We start from the raw sequence: 19,322 nt of genomic DNA, 5'->3' as shown, positions 1-19,322 counted from the left end.
CTTTTTGGACTCAAAACATCTGTGTTATGGATATTAGTTACCAGGTAGCCGATACCCTCCATGATGTTTTTGAACTCTTAATATTTGAAATTTTTGAAAAGTCTATGGGGAAAAACTAATAGAAATTTTACTTTCGGAACTGCTGAGTACCACACATGGGAGTGAGTGCATTAGTCGTTCACTCCACACTTGGTGGCGGTAAGCAAGTACTATTCAGCCATGGCCTTTCTCAGCTTCTGAGATCTGACAAGACTATGTAAACTATTTAATTTAAGATGCACATGGGATTGATAAAATAACCAACAGTCGTTGAAATGTCGAATTGGGCTCGGTATTAACACTTACTATTCTCAGTAAGATTTCTGTAAACAGTGGATTAGAATATATGTGAAAGATGAGAGTCAAATACTGCTCAAATAAATTGAAAACGTCAATCAAATTTGACAGATAAGGGTCCTTGTCTTTTAATAACAATCTTTTGTCTCCATCTAGTGTAGAAAAAGTGTCAGTGAAACATGTTTACAACGTGGAAAAACATATGTAAAAGTATTATCAGTAGTAGTATCAGTACCGAGTTAGAATATCTAAAAAGACAAAGCGAAATATTTATAATATCCCAAAAGTGAGCTCACAAGTCAAAAACGAGAGAAACAACATCTTGAGTCCGGATCAGCGCCTCTTTTTGAATTCCAATAGGGGTGTGCAGGTCTGAAACCTGAAAGTTCAGCACATCGATGTCCGACGCTCCAAACGTCGCTTTCACCTTCACATTTTCGTACATATTGAAGCGCACGTCCCTGTTGGACATAGACAGAAGACACCGCAGGAAGCGCTCCCGCAGTTCAGAGCGCATGAGCTGCTCCCTTTGCAGCTCCTCTGGGGCAACATCCGAGGCCAGAGAAGAGGCGATGGATGTCCGGCAAAGGGCAATGAAGCGTGGGGACTGAGGGTTAAAGCCGCGACCGTGAGGGTCTGGTCCTTTGGGCAGACGCATCACAGGCACCGGCCTTGCCGCGTTCATTTCCCCTGTTCACCTGTGACACATGCAAGACGTTTTGTCTGTTTATATACCCAACAATCAAAAATGCTCAGTAATTCTGCTCATACATCGTAATCTTGCAGTTTAGTGAAGGCCTACTGCCATAGCTGTAGAAATGTGGGTACAGCCTATACTATATTGACAACTGTGGATAGTAGGCCTACTAGTAGCCTAATTAAAAGTAAAATAGGGTTGGTTCTTACAAAATGAAGAGCTTGTACATAAATAGGCCTACAGCCTAATATAATCTGAGTCTTCAGAGATAACAAAGATCTCAACTCACGATTTACACGCTGCTAAAATTGTTGTCTCCACCACATCCGCTGGGCTCTCTGCCTCCTCTACTTCTGTAATATCAAGTTTGCAGGCTCGTGCTTTATCGCCACCAGGTGGACAGAAATGAATGGACAAAATACAAGTTATTTACAGCAATTTAAAAGACCAATTCAGAATGGATGTTTTTAAAGTTACCTATTATGATTCCATAGACTGAGCCCTGACTGGTAGGCAGGCAGTTTTTATCGGGTTTTTTCCTTTCCTTTTATCTAATTTTGAAGTAAAATCAGGGTCGATTCAAAACCAAAATGACATTTAAAGGGGTATATTTATATTAGAACAGAAGTAGCTGAAAAGAACGAGTACAAAGAAAGTTGAATATAATGATGAACAATAACGGGGAAAGCCTGATCCCGTCAGATCTCAGAAGCTAAGCAGGCTGGGCCTGGGTAGTACTTGGATGGGACACTGCAAGGAATTCCAGGTGCCACAGTGGGGCGCCAGTGGCAAAAAAAAAAAAAAAAGATAAAAAGTTGTGTCCTTAGGCAAGACACTTCACCCACGTCTGTGAATGCCTAGTATGAAAGTGGTGTGAGCGTGAGTGGTGGTGGTTGGAGGGGCCGATGGTGCAGATTGGCAGCCTTGCTTCTGTCAGTCTGCCTCAGGGCAGCTGTGGCTACAGTAGTAGCTTACCACCACTGAGTGTGGAGTGACTGAATAATGAACTGTGAAGCGCTTTGGATATTTTGAAAGGCACTATATAAATGCAATTGTAACCCACCCAAGTTTTACTTGTTGAATTGGAAATGTGTTCCTTTAAATTTCATTTAACTATGCAGTGTCATATGCGCCCAGTAGACGGTGCTGTAGGTTTTGTTGCAAATGCACACCATCTTGTGAAGAAGCTGGACAGCGCATGTAAGCTCTATTGTGCAAAAATGTAGTAAAATATTACTTAAATTGTCAAATAACAACTTGTTCTTGGTTCTTAGAGATACGTCAAATTGTAAAGTGTTCTGGAGAGGAAGTTTTATCCAGGTTTTGTTTGTTCTTGTTCTCCGGTGAGTGTGCTAAGGTGATGTGCTAGCTTTATTTTGTTTTCTACCTTGACTTAACTACATGATGCAATGACCACTTATTATTTACATGATTCAGAGAACGTATAAAAGACCAACTGGAGAAATGTATAACTATGTACAAATCAGAACTTATATACAGATTTGAAGGGTTGTTACACTACCATGTGCACTGTTAGTGCCACGTGTTGAATACTGCGCATTGTGTAAAAAAACCTACAAGCTACTGTAGTCCAGTTAAAAGTAGTTTGAAATTATTTAAACCAGATCTGAATTTGTGCTTTGCGAAAATTTTATTAATGTTGCCCTGCTTGTGCAGGTTGTTTTTTTGTTGTTGACCCGAATTGACCTGGGACTGTTCGCTGTGAGGCTGGAGTCACTGGATCCAGGACCTGTGGACCTGCTGGACGCCTTGACGTCTCTTCTTGGTGGACCTGGCCTTCATTGCAGTACAGTTGAATTAAGCTAAGATCTTGTGCACCAACGAAAGAAAGAAACAAAAAATCATACTACCCGGGTAGATGAGACAAAATAGTTTTTTTTCAGAGCTCTGAACTTTTTATTTTTGAAAGGACAAATTGTTGGACAAAAGGACTGATTTATGTAGGGGTAAGCTGGTAATATTTGGGGAAGAATATTGATTCTGTTCAATAAATTTTACACACTTTTCTCATTTCAACCTACAGTGTAAATTTATTACACCTTCTTTCCTCCTTTAGAACCTAGATTCCTGGGTACACGTATCATTCATATCTTACTAGTTCGTTTGGTACAGGTTACACAATCAATCCAATTCTTTTTATGAATGTCCATTTCAGTGCACATCTTCTGCGCAAATGTGAGTATTTTACCATTACACAAAATCTACCAATGCACAAAAACTAATGTTGGTGCCAATTATTGACCATTACCAGGCTGCAAGAAAACAGCACAAAATGATCTGCTTTGCATTTATCAGATAGGAAAAATATCAAAATGTATTTTTTTGCCAACACAAAAATTTGTCCTTTCATATATATCTCAAATTTAGACCAAGATGTAGCACAGAATTGTCTGAAAAGAATAATCCTAAAAAGTAAAAAAATAAATAAAATTAATGAACAAAACATTTTCCCGGATTTCCAAAAACTGCACATTTTATGTGCTTAATGATTTAAACATGACAATTTGATGAACACAGGGTACTGACGGTCTGATGTGGTGGCTGAGCAGAGTTGAAAAATCCTCAAAAAGGTACCACCTCACCAAATTTCATGCTATTTCATGTGTACAAAATTACTGACCACAACTATGTATATGAACGTTTTGAACATTACATTTTGGCGAATGACATTCCGGCTGCAAAGAAAGTGTCAGTGTTGTTTAGTGTGATGGGACCTAAAACGTAAGAACTACACTGCAGTCTGGTAGCTCCCATGAAGCCTGGTACAGTGACCTATAGCAAGACTGTGACTGTGTTGCAAGCCCATTTAGCTCCAAAACTTTTGAAAGTTTCTGCTTCCACAAGCGAAATCAAAGGGAAGGAAAAACAGTAGCACCGTACGTTGCGGTGCTTAAGAGACTGTCGGAACACTGTGAGTTCAGTGGTTACTTGGAAGACGCTCTAAGAGACAGATTTGTATGTGGATTAAAGAGCAAAACTGTTCAGAAGCACCTTTTGACTGAGAAAGATCTCATGTTCCAGAAAGCAGCAGCCCATGCTGTGTTGTCAGAGACAGCAGCATGCAATGTAGAGTTAAGGATGTATTTTCGCAGTGATAAATGTCGCCGTTGTGGAAAAATGGAAAAAAGAGATTGTCATCAGTGTGGGAGGAAAGTCCAAGAGCAAAGCCAAAAGCAGCCAAGACAGAGAACACAAACAGAAGGATGGAAGGTCTGAACAGGAAGGTCATTAAACCAGAGTGAAATATAAAAAGAAGAAAATTCATCATGTTGAGGCACAGGAAAGTGAAAGTGAAGAAATTAAATCAGATGCTGATAGCAATTTGGGACTTTATTCCTTGTTTCAAAAATGGAAATATTCACGTATATCAATAATACCTTTAGTCAATGGAAAGAAAATGGAGATGGAATTGGATACAGGGGTATCACATACAAGTAGAATTAAACAAGCAATGTGCTGTTTGCCCTTGTTCGTGGATGCTCCACCATTGTTTGGTAGTGGCTGGGGAGTCATTAAACTGAATTGGGATCTGAATTGACAATCTAGAGATGGTGTTGAAGAAACACTCCGCTGTTTTCTCATATAAGTTAGGCTCAGTGAAAGGTATTAAAGCCAGACTCACGGTAAGACCAAACAGTACACCCAAATTCTGCCTACTTCTGAATCTTAGAAGTGATATCAAGAGTAACATAACTCTCCTATTTTTATTTAATGTTTATTCAAAGAAAAGAAAGAAGAAATTTACCTCTTATGACGTATAACAGGGAAATTATCTCTTGAGTTGTGTTAAAGAAAATATGCTTTTGTTTATTGACAACAAATCTTAGTGGGGAGGTGATGTTACGTATGAACCTAAACGTTTTATACAGTTTTCAGTTTTCTACCAATAGATGGAACCAAGCAACTACGTAAGTTGTAGAGTTCTGATTCGAAAAACATTATAAAAAGTAAGTGAATCAGCCAACATGTGTCTTCGTAGCTCTTTGTGTCATGTAAAAGTGTTTGCATAGTGACATAAAAGGGAGCAACATAAGCCTATACATGAAGATTAATTACCGGAACCACACGCAATATTCAACTTGACCACTGGAGGCGAGCGGACTGCCACCAATATTACAAAAGGTTTGTATTTACCGACAAAATAAAATGATGTAATTTTCAGAAAACATAACCATAATAATCACCCTCTGAACTGTTGACCTTATTTACATCGACAATTTCACACATTTTGTAGTCGTTTCTGAAATGGTCGCTCAAGAAAAGACACTTGTTTTAAGCGTTCACCTTTCTTTCCGAAGTATTTCTGGGCCCTACCTTGCACACAATCTTAGGGCTAGAACAAGTGTAGGGCGTGGAGCTCTAAACAAGAGGTGTGGTGTGTCTATCAGGTGGTGTGGAGCAGACAGAGTGTGGTGCAGTGAACTGCCAGAATAGTAAAGATAAATATAAATATCAAACTGCTGCAGAGTACAGGTTCATTCGTACCACCAGCAGCCCAAAGTACCTGCAGGTAAATGGAGAAGCCGAGCGGGCAGTAGCCACTGTCAAAGGACTGTGGAAAGGAGGAGGTGAGAAAACAAAGGCTACATCTCTTAGTATCTTACACAACTCCTGATGGGCAGAACCAAACAGAGACAGTACAAAACCAACTGACAATGTTACTACAATCACAGCCACAAGGCCAGACCACTGACACTTCTGCAAGTGGGTCAAAACATGTGGCTGTCAAGAAAGAACAAAGAACAACAAGCAACTTGTGGGAATTATTTTCTGTATTTTTAGTGTTTCATTCATGTTAATTCACCATGCAATATGGAAGGGGTGTAATGTTCTTGTACATGTGTCATAAAGAGAAGTCAATGTCTGAACTTTAAAATGTCAATGAGTTTGGGACATGTTATGATGGACTTTGTGATGTATACGAGACATAAAGGGGGAGTGTCTGAACTCTTTAACATATGACAATCTGTGATTACACTGTCTGGGTCAACATTACTGTAAATTTCCTGTAAATACCTGTTATAGTCTGTCAATATTTTGAAGAGATGGTCAGTATAAAGCTGCCAGCTCTGTTGTACTAGGAGAGGTGACGTGGAGCGATGCTGTGTGAATCAACTTGAATCAAGAGACCTGTACCTGTGTGAGCCTAATAAAGAGACATGTTTGTGAACACCTTTAATCCTTCTGGACTCTCTTTTAAGGCTCTTTCCAGGCCCCTCCAGAAGAAGCTGACAATTTGGTGACCCGCGACGTGATTCCGATGAAGACTTCTGGAGGAGGCAGGTCCAAGACGTCACTCCGCAAGAATCCCAAAAAAAGACATTGCAAAAGAGCGCGCTACAAAAAAGGTCAGAATTTTTGTCTATTAAATTAATGTCAAAAAATGTGATGTACTTATTGGGACTCTTGCGATATCTAATTGAGTGTTTTTTTTTTAAAGGAACTATAAATAAATTAGCAATTGATGAATATTTAAGAATTGTGTTAGACTTCACGTCAAGAAAGTCAAAATAAGTGGCTTTAATGGCCAGAATCGTGTTATAACTTCACGAAAAAAAAGTTGGTGAATCTAAAAAAATAATAGTATTTTTTAGGCTTTAAAGGTTGTATGGAGGATTTTTTTTTGTTTCAAGTTGTCAATGATAGCATTATAGAGGTGCAGTAGCCTTGTAATTATGATGACCAAAAAAAAGAGAATAAAAATTCATCAACTCTGGACGTGGTGGGGCCAGCTAAACATTTGCCAATAGATAACGACACTGCTTCGTTATCTGTTAGCTGAAAGGCTGTCAATCAATCTCCCTACGTTTCTAGCATAACTGACTTGCCTGCGCCGCCGGTACGTGGTTTACGTACGCCTGTCACGCAGTCCACAGACGCAAGCCGCACAGACGCTGTTTACTCCACCAACGCAACAGTTCTTAGCTGCTTTTTTTGACCTATATCTTCCTCGCAGTTAGCACAAAGTTTGTTGCAATGGCAGACAAGAATCCAGGAGCAGTTAGCCGCAAAAGAAAGTCCGTTTTTGAGGTCGCTGAAAGAAGAAGACAAGGGCAAAAGCAGCGAAGCCAAACTAAGGTGATTCTTGAAGATTCATTCCAGCGATGGCGCGACTGAAGCTGACGCAGGGTCTAAAGACTGACGCATTGGTCGCCAAATTACTCCTGGACAGGTCACTTCTGCTTATTATGAAAACATACTTTATTTCCAAGAGCTAGTCAAACGTTTTTCAGGACACGAAAGCGATATCCTATGTCTGAAAACGTAATTTTCAAGGCAAAGAAAGAGTCCGCTTGCTGCTGCGTGTTGTAGCTAGTTCATTCGCACGGAATCTCCGCGCAACCTTCTCTGCACCCCTTTCCTGCTCCTGTGCCCGCTGCCCGATCCGCTCTTCCCCCTGCTCCTCACTTCTCCGGGCACGGAATCTCCGCGCACCGCTCCCCTCTCCTCTCTCCTCTCACCTCTCCCTGCTCCTCACTTCTCGTCCGCGAACGAAATGTCCGCACACCCGCTCCCCCCGCTCCTCACTTCTCCGTCTTGCCTAACCAACACTGTAGTTAGGTGTTTACAAGTCATGTGCAGCGCACCGGCTGTAAACAAACCTGTTTCTGGCGTAAGGAGGAGGCGTTTCTACGTAGGGAGCTGTAGGGGAGCGGGGGGTTTCACGCATGCGCAACATTTGAAAAAGGACAAACAGTCGCTGGATTTCTCGTTCTTTGGAAAATCCTCTATACAACCTTTAAATAAGATAAAGCGTAATTAACAAAGTTATTAATTTTAAAGTGCCGTGTTAGGCTTTGCATGAGAGAAAAGGAAATTTTTATAAGAAAATATATGTCTGTGGTTAAACTTTTACGCAGAAAAAAAACAAAGCTTTTAATGAAGTTTATATAAAAAAGAATAAAAAACTTAAGTTGCGCACAAAAAAGTAGAACACGGAGAAAGGAGTCAAATTTGGTATAGAGACAAAAGAGTAGAACCGATTAAAAAACAGTGGCCTATTGTAAAAATTAAATCTAAATTGAGGAGAAGAAAAAAGTATTAGTGTTTTTTATTTACACTCTGAGCTCTAAAAGAAACAAGCCTGTTCAATGAAGTTATATTCAAACGAACACGAAATTATAAAAGACCGAAGGTCAAAAGAAAGCGAGCCTGTTCAAGTGAACATGACATTATATGAATTGACCGAAGGTCAATAGAACAAGTAGAAACCCTACGAAGCAGAGTGTGTCAAACTGTAACAGTTTTAACTTTACAATTTGTAACAACAAATGCCAAGTTTGCAAGTAACAAGTCAAATAAGTTTAGTGACAAATTAACAAATGCTATTAGTGGATCTGATATAAACATGAAATAGTGAAAGAAATAACCAGTTTTGGGGAGTAATGGATTACAACAAGTACCAGCATTATGTAATCAGAGTATAAATTATGAGTAACTGTGCTTAGTTAAAGTCACCGTTTCAGTGAGTGGTAACTGGATTACAGTTACTTTGTTAAAATAAATGACTTACATAGCAGTATTTTACCGTTTTCACATTTTGGACTGAACTGAGTCTAGGGTCAGGACTGAACCAGGTCTAAACGAGATAGGTTACGTAAATCGTAGAGTAAACATATTTTAAAGCGGCAGTGAACTCATATAGGAAGCATTTCTCTATTAATAATTTCTTAAGGAAATAAATAATAAAGTCTTAAGGAAAAACTGGGGTTTTAATTGCCTTTAAGTAGACAAAACATCCCATGTTAAGATATTCTGGTCTCTGTTACTTTTAGCAAACAGTTGTTCATGGAGACTTGGGCTCAACAGTTAATTTTAAAAGAGAACAAACAAGAATTTGCAGGATGTGTTTGCTTTGTTCATGTAGTTTAAAAAGCATGACAGTATCAATTAATTCAAAGTATTCAGATTACATTACTCACTTTAAAGTAATTTAATGTACTGTATTGCGTTACAAACTACATTTTGAGGCATGTAATCTGTAATCTGTAGGGGAATACATAATTACATACATTTTAAGAGTAACCCTCCCAATACTAGAAATAACTGAGAACCTGTGACCGTCTAAACTCATCTAATGTCGCTAAAATATTAAAGGATCTAAGAATATGGCATGTTAAAAAACTATTTTGAAGAGAAGTTTTGGCTATGCTTTATGTAACGTTAAATTTTAAGGCTAGGCGACAGGATGTTAAATAGGACAAGAAGAGCAGTCAAAGGAGCACAGGGTAGGAATGACAACCAGTAGTCAAAAATGTTGATAATTATAACTGTATTGAAAGTAAAATGAAAGGCAAAGATAAATTATGAGCAAATAAAGCACAAAAAATAAAGTCGCCAAAATAAAAGTCTGCTAAACTAAAAGTGTATTCGATACAGGTTACATCTAATCGCCTTTATTTCTGTCCCTTCTGATCTAGGTAGGATAACTAATTATTGCTAAACTATTAAAGGCACTGTATTTAATATTTGATGGCATTTTTGTTTTTGGGGTGCACGCTAGTTGTCCGTTGGTTGGCATAGTTGTAAATGGCAAATTTATTGTTTGTTTGTTGTGCTGTTGTTGAAGGGATATTCTGTATGTGTTTTCCTGTCGGTGCGCTCCGCATTACTGCTTACTAGTGCGGTGCTGAGCTATTCTTGTATATGAATTGGGAAATTCATGTGCAGGAGCGGCTTGATGTTGCATTGGCGAGCGGAGGTGCGACGTGCGTACGCGAAGAGCGTGTGAGGCGGCGAAGAAAGTTTGAAAGAATTATGTAAGTCGATAAGCGGGTATGCGGTGTGTAGCACGAGTTTTTATGGAAATTAGGAAAGTTGATGAGAGGGTGTGACGTAAGTTGATAAGAGAGAAGTGTGAAATGTGTGTGGGTGAGGGCGTGTCCAACTATGGGAAATACGTAAGTTGGTATGAAGGTGTGCGAAGTGGGTCAGGAGAAATTTGAAGGAATTACGTAACTTGGTGTGATTATGCGAAATGTGTAATGGGACATATATACACTCTTGAGAAATGCAACGTTGTTCAAATTTAATTAAGTATGTTTAATTGCATTGAAGGTATAGAGTAACTTTAACCTATTTTATATTTGCTCGTTTTTCTTAATTCCAACCTAATATTATTAATTTAATACTGATTAAAATCGCTTGTAGCTTTTATATACGATTTATAGTTTAAGTAAAAACAATATTGCTGAAAAATTACAAAACAATATTAATATATGAATCAGTATGAATTGGGAAAAGAGAAGCTTTGAGTAGTCTTAAAGCAACATTTACTTTGAATTTAATTGACATTATTGCTTTGAATAATAACCTGTTGCTACAATGAAATTGATAAAGTCTTTTACATTTAGTACAAACAGTAAGACACATTAGACACAACTGACAGTTCAGGTCATGATACAGGGGACAGTAAAACAGGAAATGCATTTCATTTTCAATGCTTTGAAAGTCGCACAGAGCATGTGTGTTGCTCCAGAGAGAGAGAGAGAGAGCCAGGGGCAAAGTCCCATATGTCAGCTGAGATAACTGACCTCTGACATACAACTCAGGTTCACAGTGACATACAATTCAGGTCCAAAACAGTTTTTAATTAAGATATATGTTCTTAATTTTGGTTTACATAAAGTTTTATTGTGCTACTTTTGTTTATACTTATTAAAATAAATGTTATAGATAGCTTAGAATGAATCATAAAATCTGCCGTCATTATCAATATGTAGCAGCTGAAAATAAAACAGGTCCCAATTTACATAGTCAAAGGCTTCTGAAAGTCAATAAAACAAATAAAAGTAGGGTTTCCCTCTTGTTTTCTAACATTATATGCAATTCATACAGGCTCTTTTCTTCCTAAATGCATTATGCGCCTCGGCCAATACATTAAAGATTTTAGATAACAGACCAGCCTCTCATTAAGAACAATAGAATAAGGTTTATATACAGTTAAGAAGGCTGAGGCCTCTGTAGTTCATGGTTACTGGGGGTCTGCAGTTGAAAATTTTAGGATTGGTTTGATAATAGATTTTTGCCAGCCAGAGAGGACAAGACTTAAAACAAGTAATAAATAATAATATTTTAAAGTACTGAGGACATACCAGGCTGTTTCAGCAGTTTATTAGACAGATTATCAAATCCAGTGGCTTTTCTAACTTTGATTTATCAATGCCTTTCTTACTTCATCCTCTGTAATATCAAAATTTAAATAAGGATTAAGGAAAATAAACTATGTACGCATCTCTATTTGATTTCTTTGAATTACTGTCATTTCCAAATGAGAATTATTCCACCAAGGGGAGACAAAATATCCTGCAAATAAAATGAGTTTCCCATTTTTAGAACATTTTCAATAAAAAAAACTAAGGAGCTATTATCTGAGATCACCTCTACAGGATATGCCTATTTTTATGTATTCTCAATCTGCAGATTTAGCACAAACACTGTCTTTAGAAGTTTTCAGTTGACATGGTTCATAATAGAAGTTTATTTGTCTAAATGTAGTCTCTTAATGTTTACCGTCAAAATAAATTCACATTTTGTAGTGTTGAACAGAAGCAACCAGTGTGTTCTCGATCTGATTAGGACCTGGTCTAATCTTAGTTTGGTTCTGGTTTAGACTTTGTGTAGTATTGATTTGGTTCAGGTTTAGTCCTGGTTTACTAATTTTTTCAAGTGTTAAACATGGTCTACAACTGGTTTAGACCAGGTTAGCTCAGTTTTTTTCTTGATTCAGTCCTTTTAAATTCTAACTTAGTTCTAGGTTGGTCCCAGCCTAATCTTGGTTTAGTTCTGATTCAATGCTGGTTTACAAATTTAATCTTATGTTAAAATATAGTTTAAAGCTGGATTGGTCCTGGTTTAGTTCCTGTTTGGACCTAATCTGGTTTTGGTTTAGTTCTGAGTTAGAGCTGCATTAATCTTGGTTTAGTACTAGTTTAAACCTGGTTGGGTTGATCATGGTTTAGTTCTGAATTAATCTGAGTTTGTCTTTGGTTTAGCTTTGTTTTTATTTCTGCTTTTTCCTAGTTTAGTTTGTCCAAAACATGGACTTCACTTACATTTTAATCCTTTTTTGATCTCAGTATTATTCTTATGAGCATGAATTTTCCTATGAAACCTGCTTTAATTAATTCATGATTGCGAAATAAACTGTTATTTGACGTGAATACTAAAATTGTTTAAATTTTAAATAAATAATCTTACAGATTATTCTACAGAAGCTGCACCGCAGTGATGCGACTCTGGTGGTCTTTTTCCTCACGCCAGCTAAAACCAGCAACTTCAGCGTGGAGTCACTGAAGGGTCAGTCCATCTACAAGCAGCAATGGGACACTGCTCACTTGGTGAAGGAGAAGTTTTGTCAGCAGCTCTATGACTCTTTGCTCAGAGGTTAGATCCCTGACATGAACTTCATCTGAGGTGACTTCACCATCACGAGGAGAGCCATTCACATTACACATAGATGTGGCCTGCCTGTGGTCACTACCTACGACATACTGGACAATGCCACTGACCAAGATTTGGCTATTTCAGGAAGAGCATGTGACTGACTGCTGTGCTGTGACTGATATGAGATCTACATCGTGGTTTGCAGGTTCGACTCTGCAGATGACTCTGTTACCAGCTGACGCAATCCATGTTCAGCTTCTGTCAACAGTTCTGCCTTCGACGCATCATTCGATGTAACTGCACTGAGCGCCCATCTGAGCGCCTCGACTGGAGATACCTTCTGGACTCTCTTTTAAGGCTCTTTCCAGGCCCCTCCAGAAGAAGCTGACAAACTATAGCTAGGTCTTATATTATTGAGAAAGGCAAGGCAGTTATGAAACACAACTGGGAGACAACAGATTCATGGAGTTTCCCAATTGCTCTGCTTCTACGTCTTCTGGACCACTTCAAACAGAACCATGTCATCAGAGCTCCGCAGCTGGTGTTCCAATTCCCCCAAGCCCCCACGCCCTACGCATTCTTTTACCAGAAACACGGGTGGATTCTTGGCCACCTCAGAGCGCTTGAAATTGCCCACAATGCACCGCATACTACTTAAGCAGTAAAATGCATTTTAATCAAATGAAACTCATTCTACAAATAATAATAATGATAATAATAATAATAATAATAATAATAATAATAAATCTGTAAATATTTTGCTATTTTAGCCACATTACTGCAGATAACACATTATCAGATCGAATGAATTCAAATCGAAAATTGGAATAGTGATGAGACAAGCCAAAAGATGAATTGGAGCATGACCCTATGACGAACAGGAAGTCGGCCATATTGGATCAAACATTCGCCGCCGTTTTGAATTGGGTGTCTACAAAAAGATTCAAGTCCCCGGGGTTTGGTCCAAATGAGCTCAGATTTGACATGTCACATCTACAGACATGAACTCACAGAAATCATCAATTTTTTGGGGGGATACAGGCATTGACCTAGAGAGCTCAAATTCAAATCACAATTGCGTGATCCAGGCCTGAATGTAATGAAATATGAAATTTAATAAAAGTGAACTCTATAGCGCCCCCTAGCATAGACGTGAAATGTCAACATTATCGGATTAGTACCAAAATCGGGGATTAAATTCTATGCATGATGACAAGCAAAAAAGTTTATTATGGACATGATGCATTTTCCACCATTGGCCAGCAGGGGCGCAAAGACTCCACCAAAAAATAGTTAAAAATTATTACACCCACAGGCTTAGTCCGATCGTGCTGAAATTTGAATCATTAATGCCTGATCACGGCCTGAATATAATACACTATAAAACATATAAAAAGTGAACTCTATAGCGCCCCCTACCATAGACATGAAACGTCAACATTATCGGATTAGTACCAAATTCGGAGATTAAATTCTATGCATGATAACAAGCAAAACAGTCTATTACGGACATGATGCATTTTTCACGGTTGGCCAGTAGGGGCGCAAAGACTCCTCTGAAACATTTAAAGGTACACTATGTAATTTTTCTGGTGGACGAGCTGTCGGCCTCGGGAGCTGTCGGGAAGAGAGAGTAGCGTGCCGGGGCGGTCGCGAGTCCCCAGAGGTCCCGTGGGGAGCCGGTGCGCGCCGGGGCGAGGGCCACCATCGCCGCGCGCGGCTTTTTGTTTTTCAATTTGCTTATTGAGGTGATTATTTCATTAACAGAAACAGGGGAGTCACAAATATTACGGTCAGAAGGTTGAATTGGTTGAGAATCTATATTATTTAGAAACAAATCAGGTCTTCCAGACATCTCATTGGGAGCATATAGCTTGCTGTAAAATGTACTAACAAATTTAGCGATTTTGAGGGGGTCTGAAGTTACTTGGCCATCAATGTTTAATAACCCTTCCAGACCGACGGTATCGTATACGATACCGGCGGACATGTTTTACATAACCGTGCATAACTTTTTAACCATAAAAGATAGAGACTTATTTTTTTTCCCTTGTATAGATAAGACCCGTGGCTTTACGAGCATCTTTCCGGCATCATCCTACGTCACACGCACGCTGCGTGGTGACGTAGTGAAAACAGGTGTCCAATAGGAACTTCGCTCTTCGGCGCGTGACGTGCTCCATCCATTTTCATTGGCCCAAACTTTGCCAAAGATTGTTGTAAGTCAAGATAGTTACTCCTCTGAGCGTCTGTGCTCATAGCATTTGATAAAGCAGACCTAAGTACCATTATTTCTCAAGTAAATGGCAAATTACGCATCTCGCGCATCCCTTACTATTTTTATTTGAAAAGTTTTTTTTTTTACTTGCAAATGATACATAATACACCCAACAGGACGTAAACAGCCTAGTGCCGAGCAATGAATCGGGTGCGCGCGGGTGTGAGCAGGTGCGCGCAGAGGCGCGCTTGGCGTACACACATTCGTGTGCACTGTTGGGCAAGTTACTTTGAAACTGTAATGCGTTATTTATTACCTATTACTGTCATTTCAAAGTAATTCGTTACATTACAATATTACTGCATTTAAAATGTAAGGCATTACATTACTATTGCATTACTTTAAGTTACTCTCACCAAAATAACTTTTGCGCTGTATATGGACTGAACCAGGTCTAAACCAGGACTAAACCAGAGCTGAACCAGGACTAAACCAGAAGTGAACTAGGACTAAAACAGGACTCACTGTAGGGACGGGCTCGAAGGTGACTGCAGGAGAAAGGAGCGGCTCTGCTCCGCACCTCACGGAGGTAAGAGCGGCTGTCACCCGATCGCTCTTTATGGACCCTGCTCCTCGGGCTCGCGGCCCTGATTTCAGCAACTATTTGCAGGTACCCGAGCCGGTGCAAGAGTCTGTTACAGCGCGTAACTTCTACCTTCCTTCAGCGTGTCCAGAAGTCCAACTTTTTGTGTGATGGTTTGCATCTTCCTCTGCCTTTTGGGTGCGAGCGCAGGAGCCTTTGTCGGTGCAGAACATTTCGTCGACGTTGTGGGTTTCGTCGGGGAGAAAACTTGCAACCGTACAGCACTTCAGAATCACACTGCTAGAGACTGAACATGTATTTAAATTTGGCAGCTGAACACATTCTGTACAGGAGACAGGAGTCCCTTGGCCAGTCAGGACGCAGCGGGAGGAACGCAATACGCATTCATACAATGTAAAAAAAAAAACAGGGCATGCAAAATTGCACAAAAAAAAAATCTGCGAGACAGCGAAAAGTGAACTGCGATAGAGGGAGGGACGAGTGTAAACCAGGTCTAAACCAGAACTGACCCAGGTCTAAACCAGGTCTAAACCAAAACTGACCCAGGTCTAAACAGCATGGAGTTCTTTGTCAGTTCTTTCGCCCGCGGTTACCTGAAGGTCTATGAGGGCGCATCTCCGGCGTTTCACCGCTGCTGATATCGAGGTGATTTTAGCGAATTTGTATGAAGAAAAACCCACCACTTCAATCCAGGTTAAAAAACACTGTAACGCGTGTTACTCACATTTGTACCGAGTAAAATATTACTATTTTTTCCCCTGTAATGCCTTACATTACTGCGTTACAGCAAAAAGTAATGCATTACTGTAATTCGTTACTTTTATAACGCGTTACTCCCAACACTGTTCGTGTGCCAAGGCATTTGTTGTTTTGCGCACAGAGGATAAAGAGCTCCGGGAAGTCTATCAGAAGAAAGAAAGAACGAACGAACAGAAATGGCACGCAAAGCGTCACTTTCCTTGCTGGAAGCGGTGGCGATGGTAACGGAGCCTGGCAGTGACGCCGAGTCCGATGTGGACACTTTTTATACAGATGAAGAGTTGGATTACCTGGACGATCTGGACCCTATTGAAGAGTAAGTAGCAAATATTTCATAGTTATTTAGAGCAAACATCATGCAACACTTGTAGTAAACGGGCGTAAATACATAATAGTAGTAGCATGCGTAATGCCTATTTACGCATTGTTTGGATACAGTTTTATTTGATGCGTGAGGGGTATAATCATTTAGGTGGGGGATGAGATTGTGAACTTCAGACAACTGTTTACCTGTGTTGCACTAGACTTATGACATGTATGTTGTTGTTTGTAATAACTAGCTACAAACTACATGTGTAAAGTGGATGAAGTGGTTTGGGATGTGTGGATGTCCTAATTAGTGAGGTCATAATCTGTTGACACCATTTGGGTGGGGGATGGGGTTGTACATTGTGTTTGCCCCTGCTGGACTAGACTTAGACTTGTTGTAGTACATATGTAATACACAAGTTTTACACAAGCACACAAGCTAACATTTTTTCCTTTTCTTTTGTTTAGTGCTGAGTCAGAGGATGTTCCTCAGGCTCCTCCAGATTCCCCTGTGCCATTCACTTCAGGTGTCTCCCCAGCTTCATCAGTGTCTACAACCCCAGCCACCCGTCCAGAACCATCAATACCTTCAACACCTACGATCTCCTCTGAGAGCAGGAGGAGGGGCAGGGATGGAGGGCAGGGAAGATCCAGATCTCCACTCCTCAGTACTTCATCTCGACCACCACACTTACTAACCACCACACCAGGAAGACCGCAGCAGGCAAGGATCATATGGGAGGCTGTCATGTGTGCACTGCTGACAAACACAGGGGAAGAGGCAGTGTACTGCATGGAAATGCAAGGCCTGTGATGTGGCACTATGCCTGGTGCCTGATAGGAACTGCTTCCATGATTGGCAATAGTGAAGGACTTGGACGAGTGCACTTTTTTTTTGTTTTGAGGGCAAAAATGACATTTTTAGAATACCTACAAACTTCATATTTTGCACTTTTGTAGCTAAGACCCTAAACTAAGTATTTATTATGTCTAAAAAGTTTGCTGTGTGTTTTGAATAAAGGAGTGTGAATATTATTTTCCGTTTTTTTTTTTCCTTTGTATTTCTAGTGCTATAGCTTTTATTACAGCCATATGACACAACTACAGCACTCAGATTGTGAAAGAACAGGTTGTACTGAAAAAAAGGATGTATAGCACTTCATTAGGGGATAAAAGGGGGAGTTTTAATAGCAAAATTAGGAAAAAAATCCAGGCGAGGACAAATGTACCAAAAATGCCCTTAGGTCTGGAAGGGTTAAAGGTTGTATAGAGGATTTTCCAAGGAACGAGAAATCCAGCGACTGTTTGTCCTTTTTCAAATGTTGCGCATGCGTGAAACCACCCCCCCTCCCCTACAGCTCCCTACGTAGAAACGCCTCCTCCTTACGCCAGAAACAGGTTTGTTTACAGCCGGTGCGCTGCAAATGACTTGTAAACAACTAACTACAGTGTTGGTTAGGCAAGACGGAGAAGTGAGGAGCGGGGGGAGCGGGTGCGCGGACATTTCGTGCGCGGACGAGAAGTGAGGAGCAGGGAGAAGAGCGGAGCAGGGAGAGGAGAGGGGAGCGGTGCGCGGAGATTCCGTGCCCGGAGAAGTGAGGAGCAGGGGGAAGAGCGGATCGGGCAGCGGGGAGAGGAGCAGGAAAGGGGTGCAGAGAAGGTTGCACGGAGATTCAGTGCGAATGAACTAGCTACAACACGCAGCAGCAAGCGGACTCTTTCTTTGCCTTGAAAATTACGTTTTCAGACATAGGATATCGCTTTCGTGTCCTGAAAAACGTTTGACTAGCTCTTGGAAATAAAGTACGTTTTCATAATAAGCAGAAGTGACCTGTCCAGGAGTAATTTGGCGACCAATGCGTCAGTCTTTAGACCCTGCGTCTGCTTCAGTTGCGCCATCGCTGGAATGAATCTTCAAGAATCACTTTAGTTTGGCTTCGCTGCTTTTCCCCTTGTCTTCTTTCAGCAATCTCAAAAACGGATTTTCTTTTGCGGCTAACTGCTCCTGGATTCTTGTCGCCATTGCAACAAACTTTGTGCTAACTGCAAGGAAGATATAGGTCAAAAAAAGCCGCTAAGAACTGTTGCGTTGGTGGAGTAAACAGCGTCTGTGCGTAAACCATGTACCGGCGGCGCGCAGGCAAGTCAGTTACGCTAGAAACGTAGGGAGATTGATTGACAGCCTGTCAGCTAACAGATAACGAGGCAGTGTTGTTATCTATTGGCAAATGTTTAGCCCCACCACGTCCAGAGTTGATGAATTTTTATTCTCTTTTTTTTGGTCATCATAATTACAAGGCTACTGCATCTCTATAATGCTATCATTGACAATTTGAAAAAAAAAAAAATCCTCCATACAACCTTTAATTGCTGTAACGTATTTGATTTGGCACGATGCTTTTCTAACTGAAAGAAATAGGAAGAATTATTTTCACCCTCTTCTAACCATTTTAATCGAGATCTTACAAAGGCACCTTCAGCTCGATGTTTATAAAGGTCATCTAATTTATTCTGCAAAGAAGCTAAACAAATTTTATCTTCCTCTGCGAGATCTGCTGGACTTGTGGATAATGTCACAATGTCACGGATAATTTTATCCTCTTCTGCCCTCTTGTGTTTATTTAAGTCAGAACTAAATTTTCTTAGATATTTCGCTATTTTATATAAAAAAAAATTCCCTGTTTTTGTGTAACAATTCTCAATTTTAGCTTTATTAAAGTAGTAAGAGACAGTTTCGTAAATCTTACGTTGCACAATATCAAGTCTGAGTAAAGATCAGGATCCAGTAGGCTTTCTTGGTTTGGGAGTTACTTTCAGATAATATAATTAGGGGTGTCAAATTATTGCGTTAATTGCGATTAATTAATTACAGTCATATTTAGCGCGTTATGTTTTTAATCGCGTTAATCTCATTTTTAATCTCTAACTTTACTGTTTCTGTATGCGAGTTGCTTTATTATAAAACCTGTTTTTATGTGTTGTTGGGACAACAA

The 19,322-nt window shown here is 39.9% G+C and overlaps 1 protein-coding gene and 1 long non-coding RNA gene across 5 annotated transcripts; one reads left to right on the top strand and one right to left on the bottom strand.

Moving 5' to 3' along the window:
* Positions 1 to 434: 434 nt before the first annotated feature.
* On the bottom strand, positions 435 to 1,421 carry gemin7 (gem (nuclear organelle) associated protein 7). 2 transcript variants are annotated; one of them, XM_020928676.2, is made up of 2 exons: positions 1,323 to 1,421; positions 435 to 1,034 (listed from the first exon to the last, which is right to left on the bottom strand). In XM_020928676.2, exon 2 carries the CDS (start codon positions 1,019 to 1,021, stop codon positions 629 to 631), a length of 393 nt encoding a protein of 130 aa, XP_020784335.1. In that variant the 5' UTR covers positions 1,022 to 1,034; positions 1,323 to 1,421; the 3' UTR covers positions 435 to 628. The 2 variants fall into 2 exon arrangements, with proteins under 2 accessions (XP_020784335.1, XP_055023006.1); XM_055167031.1 differs by having other exon boundaries at positions 1,243 to 1,368.
* Positions 1,422 to 2,185: 764 nt separating this feature from the next.
* Positions 2,186 to 17,586, top strand: LOC129412665 (uncharacterized). 3 transcript variants are annotated; one of them, XR_008633788.1, is made up of 4 exons: positions 2,211 to 2,233; positions 2,310 to 2,376; positions 2,711 to 6,402; positions 12,256 to 17,586. It is a non-coding gene; the product is annotated as an uncharacterized LOC129412665 (long non-coding RNA). The 3 variants fall into 3 exon arrangements; XR_008633787.1 differs by having other exon boundaries at positions 2,711 to 16,336; positions 16,798 to 17,586; XR_008633786.1 differs by lacking the exon at positions 12,256 to 17,586 and having other exon boundaries at positions 2,186 to 2,233; positions 2,308 to 2,376; positions 2,711 to 5,018.
* Positions 17,587 to 19,322: the final 1,736 nt, after the last annotated feature.

Source organism: Boleophthalmus pectinirostris, unplaced genomic scaffold (assembly GCF_026225935.1).
Source record: "Boleophthalmus pectinirostris isolate CB_2022bp ecotype Guang Dong unplaced genomic scaffold, ASM2622593v1 HiC_scaffold_9, whole genome shotgun sequence".
NCBI classification, from domain to species: Eukaryota; Metazoa; Chordata; class Actinopteri; order Gobiiformes; family Gobiidae; genus Boleophthalmus; species Boleophthalmus pectinirostris.
Note: the sequence above shows the minus strand (reverse complement) of the source record. Positions and strands in the feature narration are given on the sequence as shown.

Excerpts from the sequence above, each read along its gene's own strand:
- gemin7 (XM_020928676.2), bottom strand. The coding sequence starts at position 1,021 with ATGAACGCGGCAAGGCCGGTGCCTGTGATGCGTCTGCCCAAAGGACCA.